We start from the raw sequence: 14,508 nt of genomic DNA, 5'->3' as shown, positions 1-14,508 counted from the left end.
GAAACTCCCCCATTTCACCCCAACACAGCCAAATAAGGAGCCGCAAAATGTACACAGAGGGAGGTGACTCCGAGATTGCAAGAAAACGTCGCCAGATCAGAGTGGTGCCTCAGCGACTGAGGAGCCTCGTGACGCGCGAGAAGGACGGTTGAAAGCTCAAAACAGAAAAAAAAAGGAAGAGGTCACACGAGCTCTCTACCCCAGCAGCCTGGTTACATTCTAACTGAAGAACGGACAAGCAGCAAAGGAAGCTGGAAACAGGAGTTCTTACGGTACGAGTAGGAGGCCGTATGTGCCGTCCCACCGCGACTGCATCTACCCTGGATGAGAAGCACATCAGGGGATCTGCCGAAGCGGGAGGAAGGAGCTGCCCGTTCTCTCAGTTGGCCTCAGAAGAGGCCCCCCCTCTGCAGACTGCGCTGCAGCGTCTCGCAGAGACAACGCTGCAGCAACTGCTTCGTGACCTTCACCACAGCGCGAGGATCTGCAGGGTCCTCAAGCTGAAGAAGCTCCAGAGCTCTTTGGATTCGCACTCCGACGACGAGGGTGAGTCATGAAATAGATATTACAAAATTAAATCGGACATATTTTAATTGTTCCTCAGGCGGCGGGACATCTCTGGCGTTACAGCACGACAACTCACGTTTAAATAATGACCATTATTCACTTTTTTTCTGCATACCGCCTCTCCCCTTATCCGCCTCTACTACCTCGTGAATTTACCGACGCCCTTATGAGGACTAGTATAGTCAACGGGGTGCACCAACTTTATCAGTAGCTACTGCGATGATAACTGGAGCTCAGTGTTTGGTAGCTCCAACTTATTGGCTCCCCTCAAGTTCCATGTCGGCGGGGGGGGGGGGGGTGACGAGCTTCGTGAGGGCAGAGCGTCCCGTAACGTTTGATCAGCTGTTTTAGCGCAGTGCTGCTGTAACAGACCGGTTAACAAGCAGCCTGTCTCTGCCGAACCGACTCTTGATCACCGGGTGGATCAGTAAGCCGCGCCGATCTGGAAGAAGCTCACGAGTACGTCAGGTACGCAAATACGGTTATCTGTGACACCGAGGCGTGCAAGGTACGCATTCAGATTCGTAGCGCGCAGCCTCAGCCGTGGACCGAGTCAAGTGCAGCTGTGTATGAGAGAAGCTCGGAGAACAGATGATACTTCGTGCGGCACAATGGTATGGAAACAGTACCGACACCTCATTGGGTAGCAGTGTCATAAATCCAAGTTGTTCGTTCAGTAACACATTTTGTACGTGCTTGACTCAAAGATGTCAGCTCTTAGGACTTTTGGAGGGTAACAATAGATGGACAGGAACCCCGCACGAATACCAAACCTCTCCAGGATCGACACCAATCGTCCCCGGAAGGTCACTGAGCCGCAACTCGTGCATCAGTGGCAAAGACTGAAGGGTGTGAGATCCGCACAGTCATGCGCAGGCTCCTGGTAACACAAGGCCCGGGAGCGGCCGTATGGGAAAACCGCTCGATAAACAAACGATTAAAATGGACTGAAAGCCGTCAGACCAGTTAGCAGTACAGCGAAGTGCCTGCTCTGGATCCGCCGGTGATGTTTCCAGCTGCTTCATCTGGAGGATTTAATGTGGCTTAAACATACGACTTCTGAAAGCTGTGAAACAAAAAACTGACGTATGAGAGCAGATGCGACTTCTAGATCAGGAGTAACCATGCATATTCCGTCACTAGCATAGAACGGACGGACTGCTTTTTGCACTGCTCGCAAGATACTGAGGGGTCTGGAGTACTGCTTATACAGTCAACAATGTATTATTGTAACACCTTGGAGAAGCTTATGACAGGTTCCATGCGTCCACACAACGCGCGGCGCTTGATACTGGACTGCTATCCCCGCACTCTACCTTACGTTTGACACTCACCATCCTATTGGGGTTTACTAGCTACAAAGCTAGTCTTCACACTAGCACGGGGAAGTGTGCACAAGATCACTCAAATATAACACTTTTTTTGTTAGCAAAACACAAATATTATAATTTATTTGCAACTGAAGATTTACAATACTAAGCTGCTCCACGTATTCTTCTGGACCGGACGTTCCTGACATCAAGCTATATTTTTTAGCAATAACATACATGTGCCAGTGCGCTCTAACATCCTGGCAAAGTTCGTGTTATATTCACTGTGAGTGCAAGCAGCTTAACATATTCTGTATATCTAACTATTCCCTCAACTAGCCCATACGATGATCTTTACTGTTCTATAAACCTTTTCTCTTTTTACGGGAATGTTTGGTGCAAACCACAGGTTTACCGTTTTTAAATACTCAGCAGCAGCAGGAGCATATTTATTTATGTTTTATTTTCTATCTTTTGTAACATATTTGGAAGAGTTTCACTGGCTTATTATATAAGGGGCAGAGTATTGATCTGGGTTTATATTTTTGTTCTTCAGGTAAACAAAAATAAACGCACTGATTTCAAATTGCAACTATTCCGGCCTGCTTTCACACGCTGTGTTGTGGCTCCATCTGAGGAATGAGCAGTTTGCGCCACATCTTGAAATAAAAGGTTTTGATGCTCGGGCGACAGATAAGACAGCGGTATTTGGACAGTCGTGCTGTTGAGTAATGAACAATAAGTTATGTGGACGCTCTCCAAAAGACAATTCCTCAACATTGAAAACTTCTTTGGCTTTAAATGTTTGATGAATTACTTCAAATAGCTCAGCAACTCCGGTTTGTTGGAGAATAACATCCAAAATGTTTAAATTGTAATCACATTTTCCTTATTTAAAAGGAGCTGACCAACAGAGAGCTTCATGGACACTTCAGGGTAATTTAAAGGAATAAATCCCCCCTTTGTCATCTGTCAGTGATATAACATCCTGATCCACAGATTGAATGTGTTTCAGCTAGCGAGTAATTAAGTAACGGATGCAGACAGAAAGGAGAACGTCTTAGTTTACCAATCGTGAACTCATGTTTTGTTGTGGTAGACCGCAGACAGGAAGAGAGAGAATGCCGAGGAGGAAGAAACCAGGAAACCGCAGGAAGAGTCAGAGTTCACCACCCACCGGTGGTGTGTGTTTTGTCTAAGCTAAACCCCTCGCTAAGGGACACAAAGATAGTACAGTTAAAGCAACCTTTGAGGGAAAAGGTAGCATACTCCTTGCTCTTACAATTATTGGTTGACTTCTGGGGCAGTAAACCACTTGTTTCTTAAAAATTCAATAATTAAGTGTTTCAACTGTCTTTATCATTCCATGAACGCACAAGCTCATAAAGAATGACCTTGTTCCGGATATAAAGACCTTATTTAAACAGCATAATATTCGAATTATATGTAAAAAGTATTCACACAAACTGGAAAATATGAAGGCCCTTTAAGTTAGCATGGTATGGCGTAGCACATGGTGGCTAATGTTAGCTAGTGTAACATAACTGAGATTAGTTGATGTAGCAAAGTGGCGGTTTCTCCTGGAGGCCAAGGGAAGCAGGCTTCCCCTGTTTTTCGATTGTTAGCATTTAAGAAGAGAAATAAAAATACTTCGTTTAGTTTCGGAAATCTTATGTCGTGTGTTTTGCTGCGGCCGTCTCCTCCAGCGCCCCTCTAGATGTTAGTGGTGAAACAGTAGATTGCACTCTCTGGTTGCCGAGAGGACGCCAGCCGGAAATTTGCTTCCCTTGGGAAAAAAAGGAGGGATTGACCAATCAGAATGAGGTCAACGTCTGCCCTGCCACCTGTGATTGGCAGGGCCATCGCGAAGGGAAGCAGAGCAGCTGGCTTCCTTGCCTCACATCCAATCAAATCGCATCAATAGTGGTGCAGTGACGCGTCCCCCAAAAAGCGAAGTAAGCTGCGCCGGTTTCGCCTCGACAACCAGCAATGGGATTTCTCACATAGGATTTTTGGAAAACAGCTCGAACAAAAGGTCAGTGGAACAACGAACCTGTAGGTAATGCAGCGTTTTTTTCAGTCAGATAATATTCACATGTCTACCTAACCTTTATAATTTCGAATCATAAATCTAATAGATAGAAGATAGAGTAGCGTCACGACACCACTCATCACCGCCGTTAGAAGTAGCAAGCAACTGAGCAAGTGCCAATATGAGGGCGTGTTGAGAGATTTGGAGTTATTATATTGTATAAACTTCCGCTGCAGCAGCAACAACAAATACAATCTGATGACAGGCCAATGCCCAAACTGGAGCTGTGTACAGCGAGGAACAAAGGAGCGAACCGGACGTAAAACGTTAAAGGTCTCCTGATTTAGTTTGTGAATGAATGCTTATTAGAGTTTCGGCTGGAGAGTGCGTGCGGACCTGTCGGTCAGATAACAGGCGTGTGTAAGTCCTGCATCTGTATGATACAAATGTGTGTAAAATGATACCTGGCGCTGTAATCACTCATCTGGTTACGTTATTTGACACCCCCCCCCAAAAGAAAGGACGTATTATTGGCTTCCCCTAATTTTTTTCCCACGCCACGCTACTGTGTAGCAATAGGTTAGCATTTAGCTTTATTTCATAACTGCCCAAACGTTGCACTTTAAATGCCAATTGTTTTCTAAAATATTAAAGCAGAGCATATTCCTCACATGTTGTCTCTGCCAGAATGCTTTTACAAACAGGGACACAGTATATATCAGTCAGAGAAGGCTTTTAATACTTTAAAATCACAAAATATTCAATAGTAGCATGATAAAAGACGTTTTTCTTTACATCCATAGCACAAACGCTACAATCATCTCTACGTAAATCTTCATCCCAACATGTAGCCCTAAGTCATTGTTTTTTTAAAGCTTACATATGAATCTTGCAGTGCGGACAATTAAAAACACAATTTTTCATAGTTATTAAAAACTGCAGAATACAAGAATCGCAAAACAACATTTAGTTAGGGTAGAGACTTAAATACATGATTCCATATTTAAAAATATCAGTATTAAATATGACGTTTAAATATTTACAAATAATATTACTCAAGAGTGTAAAGTTAAATTACTTGAGTTCCCATCGATTGTGATCAGACACTTGCAGCTCGACAGGCAAGTAGAAACTGGAGGATATAATAGGTGTTTGGGAGTGTTTAAATTAGCGTTTGATTAAACAAGTTCTGCCTCTTTCTCTAGCAAAAAGGCTGAAGGAAAATTAAGACGTTTAGGTAAAAAGAAAAAGCTTTACTCCATCTCTTTTGTTGTTCTTTTGTTGGAAACAGCCTCTGGTGCATCACCAAAACATACTGTCACCATTTCCACGTCGAGAGCCCGGCAACATCACATTACATGCAAAATAAATCCTTCAACCTCTCAAATATCCCACCACTGCCAAAGGGCCTGCAGCATATTTAATCTAAAAAAAAATGAGGAGCATGGAGTCTAGTCTGTCATTATTTTATTCCACTTTCCATTTCACACAGTCATGAGTGGTTGAAGGTCTTGCTCGAACACGTTGCAGCAGGGGTAAGCGCTGCCAAGGAGTCTGATTCCCCCCCTCGCTGTGGAGCTTTTAAGCAGGTGTGATTACCTGCTTCCAGTCAGAGGTCTCAGAGAGTCAAACACATCCTCATTTTCTCCACTTTTATGAGTTTCCCTGCCTTTTCTGTTCCACTTGAAAGTATCCTCAGAACAGTGAGCATTAATAAAACTCCTCCAGGATGCTGTTATAATCCAGTATGTAAATGTGTCCTTCCACCTTCCTGTAAAGAGGCATTTCCGCCTTCCCCCCCCCCCCCCCCTAAATGTAGCCTCATGTTGAAGGGAAATACTCTTGGTCTTGACTCCTATAGTTGTTGGAGATGCACTGGCAGACTTTGTCGCTGTAGTAGTTACCCGCCTGGCACACAGGTTGGGGCTTTCTGCACGGCCACTTGTAACAACTAGACAGAGGAGAAAGCCAGAAAAAACACGATCAAGAGGTAGAAAAAAAAAGAAGAGTACAAAGAATTAGGAGGCGGAAAAAGTAGACCAAATGATGCAAAAGGGCGGATGAGAGGCGTGGAGAATAAATAAAAAAGAACACACAGGGGATTTTCTCTTGGCATGTTCAATCATTCAGATCTCGTTCGGATAAAACCCCTGATCCAAGTTTTATTTTGCATCAAACGTTTCTGTGCGTGAGAAAAAGACGGAGCATGTCTCCGGAGAGGGAGATATGGCCAAATTCTGGGAACTCATCCTCAAAATCACAGTAGGTGCATTGTCTTCCGTGCACCACCTCCTGTGACCAGATGTTGAATTATACTATCAAAGGAAATCAATGTGATATGAATGTGCTTGCTTTATTCTTACATTCTAGTGTTAAAACAGTGATTTGCTCAATTGTAAAGGTCTCTCGAGCTCAGAGAGGTCCTTCCATTACTTGCTCGTATGTTGGTGAACTTTCCCACATGATAGGAAATCAATCATATATGTTTTTCCTTGTCCCTTTCTCGGTCTCTGCTCACTGTCATCACGCTGCTCCAGCCTGCCCGTCTGTCTCTCTGCAGGCCTCTGGGGTCAGGGGGAGGTTGATCCCTTGCATGCTGGCTGTGGGAAACCACGACACGCATGCATTACATGAACAACACTTGGACCTGTGTCCATAAAAGGTCGTATGGAAACATGTGAGCGAAATATTTTCTCGAGTTCGGAATGTATGACATGTCCATTGAGAGTTTGCTTGCTTTCTCCCCCTCTCCAAGCTCTGGTTCTCACTCTTTCCTCACCCCTTTTTCTCCCACAGAAAGCTTTGTGATGGCACCCTAAGGGCCGATCAGCAGACTGCATCAGTTCCCCCAGTACAAACCACTTATGATGAACGACTGAAGTTTCTGCCACCCAAGAACTCTCTCGCCATTATGCATTCTCCAAACACTGTCTTAGAGCATTAAAGAACAAAATAAGTGCATTTATTTTCACATGGAAGTCCCTAAAACGACTTGCCGCCTTTATTATGTTAATAATGTACTAGTTTAATCGCCCTGTCACCATGTAAGATGGCTCACTTTTCTCATATTTCTAAGCTATTTGCTTATTTTGATCTCATTTGCCTAAATAAGTTATAAAAACACAGCATATTTTGTTATTGAAACTTTGCTTTTAGTCCACAGGTCCCCTTTTCTCTCTCTTGAATGACACTTTTGTTACATTTGGCTCATGTAAGCTCTGCCTGCACTTCACAGAGAGAGAATGTAATGGTCCCTTTAGTTGAATATTAAAGCAAGATAGAAATGTTTGCTTAGCTTGGCTTTTCAGGCTAAGGGCAGAAGGGGTTCAAATTGCAGTTGGCAGAAAGTGTGGATCCTTGGAATAATTCCATCCCCCAAAGGAGACTGTGTTTCCTTTCCTTTTTCCACAGGGGAAAGTCTGCAGAACTGAGAAAGCACGGGACAGATTGCTCGTTCTGTTGTGAGCCTACCTGCAGGAGTTAGGGATGAACTTCTTGCCCTGCAGCATACAGGACGGCCCACTCTCCCTGCACTGACACAGGCAGGTGTCGGGGTTCAACGGCTGGTTCCTGGGACACTCTGCAGCACACACACACCCGCACAGCTCCTCATCCCAGCGCTGGCCGGCGGGGCACCACTTCCCCTCGCCTTGACCTTCACACTGACATTCACCTGCGGGGAGAGAGCTTCATCAGATATCGGTTTCGCTGTTGTTGCTAAATATTTGGAGCTCAGGTTCTGACTTGTTAGATATTTTGCTTCCTAAAACTTCCCTGTGTTTATCATCCTGGCTCGATCTGGCCCGGGTGCTTTCAGGATGCCGGCCCCTTTTTCTTAACAATGTGGTTTATTTACAGTAAATCGACCTCTTCAAACAGGAGGTAACTACAGACAAATGTGTGTTTCTTTAACCATTTTCTCACAAAAAAGGAGCATGTCTATTGTGTAATAAGTGTATGTATAAGTAATTTAATATGGGTGTCCTTTAAAAGAAAGTCTTGAATATCTACTATATATAATTCAAGATATGTGGGTAGCTTGAAAGCCTGCTTACAGGTGTTGTGGGACAGTTTCCAGCCCGGGTCGCAGCTGTCCTCTGTGAGTCCGTTGTGACACACACACTCGCAGGACGACTTGTGCAGAACCCGGTTCGGCCCGCAGAGAGCCAGCAGCCCCGAGTCCAGCGCCTCTGAGAGCCACGTGGAGACAAACAAAAGGTATTTAGGTCCTGCAAGCAAAGAAATGTAAAAGTCTTTTGTTACAGCTGAATTAGCTCCCTCCAGGGAATTCAATTGCAAGAGGTTCTCTTGGAAAACCCCAACAAGCATTATAGGGCCTCTTTAATATGGAGATTTTCCCAGATTTAGTTCATAAAAAGTGAAAATCTTTGGGTTTTGATGAAATGTAATGGATTTGGAACATACAAATGAAATCAAAGTTTTATACTTTATGCTAATAAATCATGTACCTGTCTCTCTCTCAGAGTAGTTAATGGCGTCTCTAGAGACACACAAACAGTTCACTGAATCCCATAATGACCCCGAGGCACAGGGGACTTCGGGTGGGGAACACCTGCACACACACACACACACACACACGCATTATTAGTATTGCATGTATACAATGAGTCAGAAATATTCTCTCACATGCGCGTCACTCCTCTCTCTGACTCACAGGTGATCTGTCGCGGCTCGTCTGATGATGGAGTGCAGAGGCCGCTTCGAGATGCAATCGCAGGAAGTGTGGTTGACAAATGTTACCATGACGACGGAGCGCTCCATCCTGGGCGGGGACAGCTCTATCAACTGGGAGGAGGAAGAGACCAAGGTGTGTGAGTACAAAACGATTTAAATTGTGCATGCTTTTTCTTTTCTGCTTTCATGTTGGCCAAGTTATTCAGTTTTTAAGATCTTCTCGAATAATTAAAGTCTGGTAATGACTGAAGTGATTTCAGCCGTGTGATGTAATGAGACTGAGGTTGTGTAAGTGTGCGTGACTGTGTGTTGTAGTGGTGTGCAGTTTAAAGGGTCCCTCTGCAGTAGGGCGGGTTGTGATGCATACACACACATACCAACACCATGCTGTCATCTGAGTGTTGAGTTAATCTGAGAAGTAGAACAAAGCTGGGCCCATTGAACATCATAAGTGCAATTTGAGATACTTGTACTTCAGTATGGAAATCAGAGTACCTCCTCTCCCTCCTCTTACCGTCTTGTTGACCAGTGCGTGGCTGATGTTGGTGCAGTAGAACGCCTCGTTGTTGCAGCAGCCGCCACAGCGGTAAAGAGCCACGCAGCGAGGCAGGAAGAACTGACTGGTGGATCCTGGGTATTCTTTGGCCACCTCAACACACACTTCTCTGGGCTGGCAGGAGGTCCGCCGCATCTCCTCTAAGATGACTGGCAAATGAAAACACATGTGATTAAGTGTGGGGAAACTCTCTGGCAGCTCACTGTAGTGTTTCAAGAATGAGCTCAAAAAGCATTGAAGAGGATTTATAGTAAGATTTTTGGTCTTTATAGGAGTTATAAAACATTTACTTGAGAAAGTCCTGTCTTCTTTAAAAAGCGCCTCCTCGCGGGGCTGACCCCACAGATCCTCCAGGTCAGAGTGGACCAGAGGGCTCGCTGAGGAGGGGAAGGAGGAGGAGGAGGGCCATGACTTCTTCCTCAGGCAGTGCTGAAGCAGGTTGTATTCTGGGTACAGAAGCTGTAACAGCTGATCCACGCTCGTCACTGACTCCAAACTGGGCTGGTCATCTGACAGTTCTGGAGCCTGCAGACAGGAAGTAAATATGCAGAGAAATGTGAATTAACCAATAATTATTTGGGAAAACCCCTTTTCTGTAGACAGGAAGCGTGGTGGATGAAATCAACAAGAAGGGAAAAAACAGGCATGTGATTTTCTGCAGTATCTCCACTGATAGCTAATATGTGTCCTCTCCACACACACACACACACACACACACACACACACACACACACACACACACACACATGCCCCTGAGCAAGATGCTGCAATCTGAAATGTTTCTAGGGCCTTCTGATATATTTCCTGGCACACTTCCTCGATGTGCCCTCCATTACAAGATAAGCTTTAAGTCTTCTATGTGCAAGCTTCGGAGCAGTCCTTAAATGCAGCATTAAATGTCTTATTTCAAAAACCACAAGTTCACTTTTCATGTAACTTCAAGGTCTGGCAACTGCACTTATTGTACTATTAGGGAAGATCTCGGTTTACAGTAGCTCCGTTCCTCCTGTGAGTCATCCTGTAATGGTTTCTCTGACTTTGTTCCACTCCGTAGAGACACACTACACACAAGATGAAGGGTTAATGGTGTAACAGACTGGCTGCTGTGGGGACTACATGTCAGTCGAATGTTTGTGTGTCACATATTAATTCTTCCCCCGAGGAGTGAGCGTAGTTGTTTAGTTTCCCAGGCGGAGGAGAAGCAGACTGGTACAGCTGGCATCACCTTAACAGAAACCAGATCTCTGACGCTATCAGTGGATATATCTCTTTCTCTCTTTTCCTCCTCCCCCCTTTCTGTTCGTTTCTAGCCATCCGATATGACTCATCGTAATGTGTACCCTTAAAAAACGATTCTGATTTCATATAAGATTCTGGCTTCTGTATGTAAGGCTGGAAATGAATTATGGCATGAAATCAAAGTAAGTTGAGTCCAACACTTTATAGTTGAAAAAGTTATATCATTTCTTCTCCCTCTACTTCGTGTTGTTAAGTGATCACATGACATGAGGTCATTGGACGATGTGGTCATGATGTATAAATGACTGGTGCTCTGGGGTACAGCATTAAATTAACTTCACACACGCACATGCACACACCCAATGCAATCGTCACACACTCTTTCTGCCAGTGCAAACATTTACAAGAAACAACAACACCATTTTAATTTTTGTTTATACTCCCATCTTATTATGTCACTAGGATTCCTTTAATTCAGTTCCAAGATGATTGGATTTCCAGTGGATTTGAACACAATCCCTTGTATTTTAATATTAATAAATGTCAGAGGATCTCGTGACGCATAGCTTTTAGAGAGGGAAAGCTTTTATCTCATCTCCAGAGACACTTCCAGGAAAGAACAACAAATATTCCTGCTGGCTCATGCACGGCATTTACAGTAAAATAGTTATCTGAAACCAAATCTTACGCTGTCTATTACTCAGAAATTCACTGCAGAAACAGGAGTAGAAAGACATTAAACCCTTTGGATGATTACTACTACCTGGAGTGTTTTGCTATTTAATTGAGGTAATTGTAATAATGTTGTAAAATATATTTAAAGGGGCCCTATTGCGCACATTTTCAGGTTCATATTTGTATTTTATGTCTCTACTGTGACATGTCTCCATGCTTTAATGTTCAAAAAGCTCTCTCATACTGCCTGTGCTGCACCACCCTCTGTCTGAAACCAGAGCCCAGTCTGCTCTGATTGGTTAGCTGGCCGGCTCTGTTCTGATTGGTCAACTGCTTAGGGATGTCCCTCCCCTTAGCCTGTCATGTACAATGTGTTGGAGGGCTAGCCAATAGAAGTGCAAGTGTTGCATCATGATGTCACTATGTTCCGAGAGTAAACAAAGGAGTCCAATGGAGGGGGGAAGTGTGTGGGAGAGAAACTCCCTCTGGAGGGAACTTTGTGATTGACAGGTCGCTTCCACAGTGTTCTATGTTTTTGGGTTACACCTTCAGAGTGGGTTTTCATTTCATGAGATTTCATTTTAGCATTTCGGTCGCCTGAAAATGTCTTAGCTGTACTTTGCTCTACTGTATTGTCTTTTTTCTAGTTCCATATTTTTCTATAGTCCTTAAAACCAGTTAAGCCCCGAGCCTCGAAAATCGAAAATGACATTCCCAGAACAAATTACCATATCTTCACTTCGAAAAGGGGTAAATTAATAATCTTTTTTCTCAAAGAAATGATAAACCTGTGAGTTGGATGTAGAAGAGTCAGAATCAATATAGAATTATTTTATTTTAAAGTAAATTCAGAAAAAATGTAAAGGTGACCTATCATGCAAAATGCACTTTTGTACGTCTTTTATACATGAATATGTGTCCCCGGTGTTCCAGGGAACTCACCAAGTGTCAGAAAACACAACCCTCTCTATTTTCCTCCATACCCAAATCTCTTAAAAAGGGGCTGCAACGGATCTGATACAGACTGATCCAGATTTGAACACTTCTATGACGTCACAGAAGTGGCGCTACGGCTATTGGGCCAACTCCACCAATCAGGAGGAGACAGCCACGGACATTGCCGTTCCAAAGCGCTGGAGACGCTGTAGTACATATGCCTGGCCTGTAGATGGTGCTGTTCTCACAGAATCAGCCCATGCAAAGACAGTGTTACATTGAGCGAAATGAGGAATGGCTAAAATGCATGATCTGTTTGGTATTTTGAAAAATAAAAAGTATAAATATGCCTTATATAGGTATGGTCCTACACTATATTATTCAAATATAGCATGATGGGTCCACTTTAAATTATAGTGTCCGTCCAAAAAGAAAACATTATTATAGTGAAAACCACCCTTGAATGATGGGATTGGAGACTAAAATCTTTAGGAATCCACATTATAACATATAGTAAGTACCCTGTATCAAGATTGATGCAAAACAAGTGAGATTTGACTTTTTTAGAGAGATTTAGAAGAAGAAAAAAACACTTCTGGGGTCATTTGGGTGCATTTTCCATATCTCTGGCCCCCCTCTGGATTTTGATGATTGACACCCCTTGTTAACCGTTAGAGCCAATAGAATCGAGGGGAAGTTCCTAAAATCCATCTAAACATTAACCATGGGTGAATTAGTGATGCGTAGCCAGAATGCCCAAAACCGGTAGCTGTCATACACTCTCGTAGCAGCTAATATGAAAACTCCGTTATTGACATAAATATGAAGATGGATTATCAGTAATAACTTCAGACACATTGGATTAATCTTCTGCAGCGTTTTTTAAGCAGGGTTTGCTTCCCCTGTCACGAGTTCTGATCACTCAGTGATGATACTTATATTTCTGGAATCTGTGGAATCTCAGCTTGCTAATCGATATCTTGTTTGTGCAGATCCGATAAGTAATAAGGGTATTTTACCGTGAGTTCTGTGCTAAGTGCGTTAGCATTTTTTTGCTCAGGGCTAATACAGAGCCTTTGTTATTACCCTTGTGTTTCGTTTAGCTAAAAATGGTTAATTGTGTCTGAAAGCTGAGTTTCTTCCCGTTAAGTGGATATGACACATTCATAGTTTGTTAAATGTTAAGAAGCCCTCAGACGCTGTTTCTTGCAAGATGTTGTGTTTTGCCCCCGCCCTCGGGGCCGTGGGGTTTAACTGGCTTTAGGTAATGTCACGATGACTACTTCCCTTTCTTTTCTACTTATTTAATCATCTGAGCATTGCCATGTACCATCTCATACACCATAATCACAGTCTGCTATTATTTACCGCATCCCCACCTCTTTTATCAATTAAAATCTAGCACTAAGCTCCAAAAAAACTAAATATTTGCATTTCACAACAGCTTATTGATATCCCTTCTATACTCTTGTATATCTCATAGATACATTACAGCATTATAAACACTTGTTTGCTTTGAAACTCTGAAACCCAAATGTATTTTGGTTCTTTACAAAATAGAACAAATACAATGTGGTGAATTAGAGAGATATCCTGTAGGTCATGCTGCTGCTTGCCACTACCCATACACCCCCAGGGTGGATCACTGTGTGTCTGCATTGTCTTGTTGTGATGTTTTGTTGTCTAGTGAAAGAGCTCTTGATCTCAATGAGACTTCCTGAGTAAACAGGGCTTGAATGTTACGTTCCCCACCAGTTTACACTTATGTCCAGGCTGTAGAAGTTACTAAAAGGACTTTTTAAAGATGATGATTAATGAAATGTCTCACCTCGGTGCCCATGTCTCCTATTGTAGAATAGTCCGGGTAGTCTTGCGCTGCGCACAGATAGCTGCTGTTAAGAATCCATATGAGCAAAGCTGGTATCCACATAGTGAGGAGATGGAGAGGAGAGGAGATATCAGGGCAGAGGAGGAGGAAGTGAGTGTATTTAAAGTGAAAGAAAGGGAGGAAGGAAGGAGGAGAGGAGAGGAGGAAAAGGAGGAGGGTATCACAGAGTCGGCAGGTATCTCTTGGCTCCTCTCGTCATGTTATCCCGGGACGAAGTTGCTCTTCCGGCGCAGGTTGTTAGAATTTGGGAAGCCAGCTGAATGAAACATGGTGAGGAAACGGTGTCCCCTTCTTCCCTCAAACACCGCTCCTTTTCTTTTCCACTTCAAAGGAAGTAAGTCCTCTTTTCCTGCTGCGTCTCCATTGTTACTGTGATGTCAGGTGTCCGTTAATCTCCTCAGTTGCTTTGACCTTCAACTTCTGCGTCAATCCCTTTCTCCTTCGCCCTTCACACTTGTGCACCTCCTGGCTTTCTTTATCTTTATTTTCTCTTCACACAACAGCTGTGCTCTTCCCTCCCTCCCTCCCTCCCTCCCTCTCGCAGATTATCCCTTCCCTCTTTATCTGTCTCCTGTTTCTTCCGCGTGAACCTCCGGGGCAAAGCTCTGTC

The 14,508-nt window shown here is 43.6% G+C and overlaps 1 protein-coding gene across 2 annotated transcripts; it reads right to left on the bottom strand.

The window, feature by feature from the left end:
- Nucleotides 1-4,625: 4,625 nt before the first annotated feature.
- Nucleotides 4,626-14,424, bottom strand: LOC104954640 (vascular endothelial growth factor C-like). Of its 2 annotated transcripts, none has more exons than XM_010781799.1 (8): nucleotides 13,839-14,424; nucleotides 9,451-9,685; nucleotides 9,119-9,309; nucleotides 8,585-8,715; nucleotides 8,379-8,482; nucleotides 7,965-8,138; nucleotides 7,381-7,582; nucleotides 4,626-5,860 (listed from the first exon to the last, which is right to left on the bottom strand). In XM_010781799.1, exons 1-8 carry the CDS (start codon nucleotides 13,938-13,940, stop codon nucleotides 5,731-5,733), a joined length of 1,269 nt encoding a protein of 422 aa, XP_010780101.1. In that variant the 5' UTR covers nucleotides 13,941-14,424; the 3' UTR covers nucleotides 4,626-5,730. The 2 variants fall into 2 exon arrangements, with proteins under 2 accessions (XP_010780101.1, XP_010780102.1); XM_010781800.1 differs by having other exon boundaries at nucleotides 7,965-8,099.
- Nucleotides 14,425-14,508: the final 84 nt, after the last annotated feature.

The sequence above is a fragment of the Notothenia coriiceps genome, unplaced genomic scaffold (genome assembly GCF_000735185.1).
Source record: "Notothenia coriiceps isolate Sejong01 unplaced genomic scaffold, NC01 NC01_scaffold00023586, whole genome shotgun sequence".
Classification (NCBI taxonomy): domain Eukaryota; kingdom Metazoa; phylum Chordata; class Actinopteri; order Perciformes; family Nototheniidae; genus Notothenia; species Notothenia coriiceps.
This window is presented reverse-complemented; position numbering and strand designations above follow the sequence as displayed.

Bases quoted from the DNA above. Each gene is read 5' to 3' on its own strand.
- LOC104954640 (XM_010781799.1), bottom strand. From the start codon at position 13,940: ATGTGGATACCAGCTTTGCTCATATGGATTCTTAACAGCAGCTATCTG. The intron at 8,483-8,584 runs GTGAGTCAGAGA...GTGTGTGTGCAG, and splicing joins CGAGCCGCGACAGATCACCT to GTGTTCCCCACCCGAAGTCC. The intron at 8,139-8,378 runs GTACATGATTTA...CTTTGCTTGCAG, and splicing joins CTACTCTGAGAGAGAGACAG to GACCTAAATACCTTTTGTTT.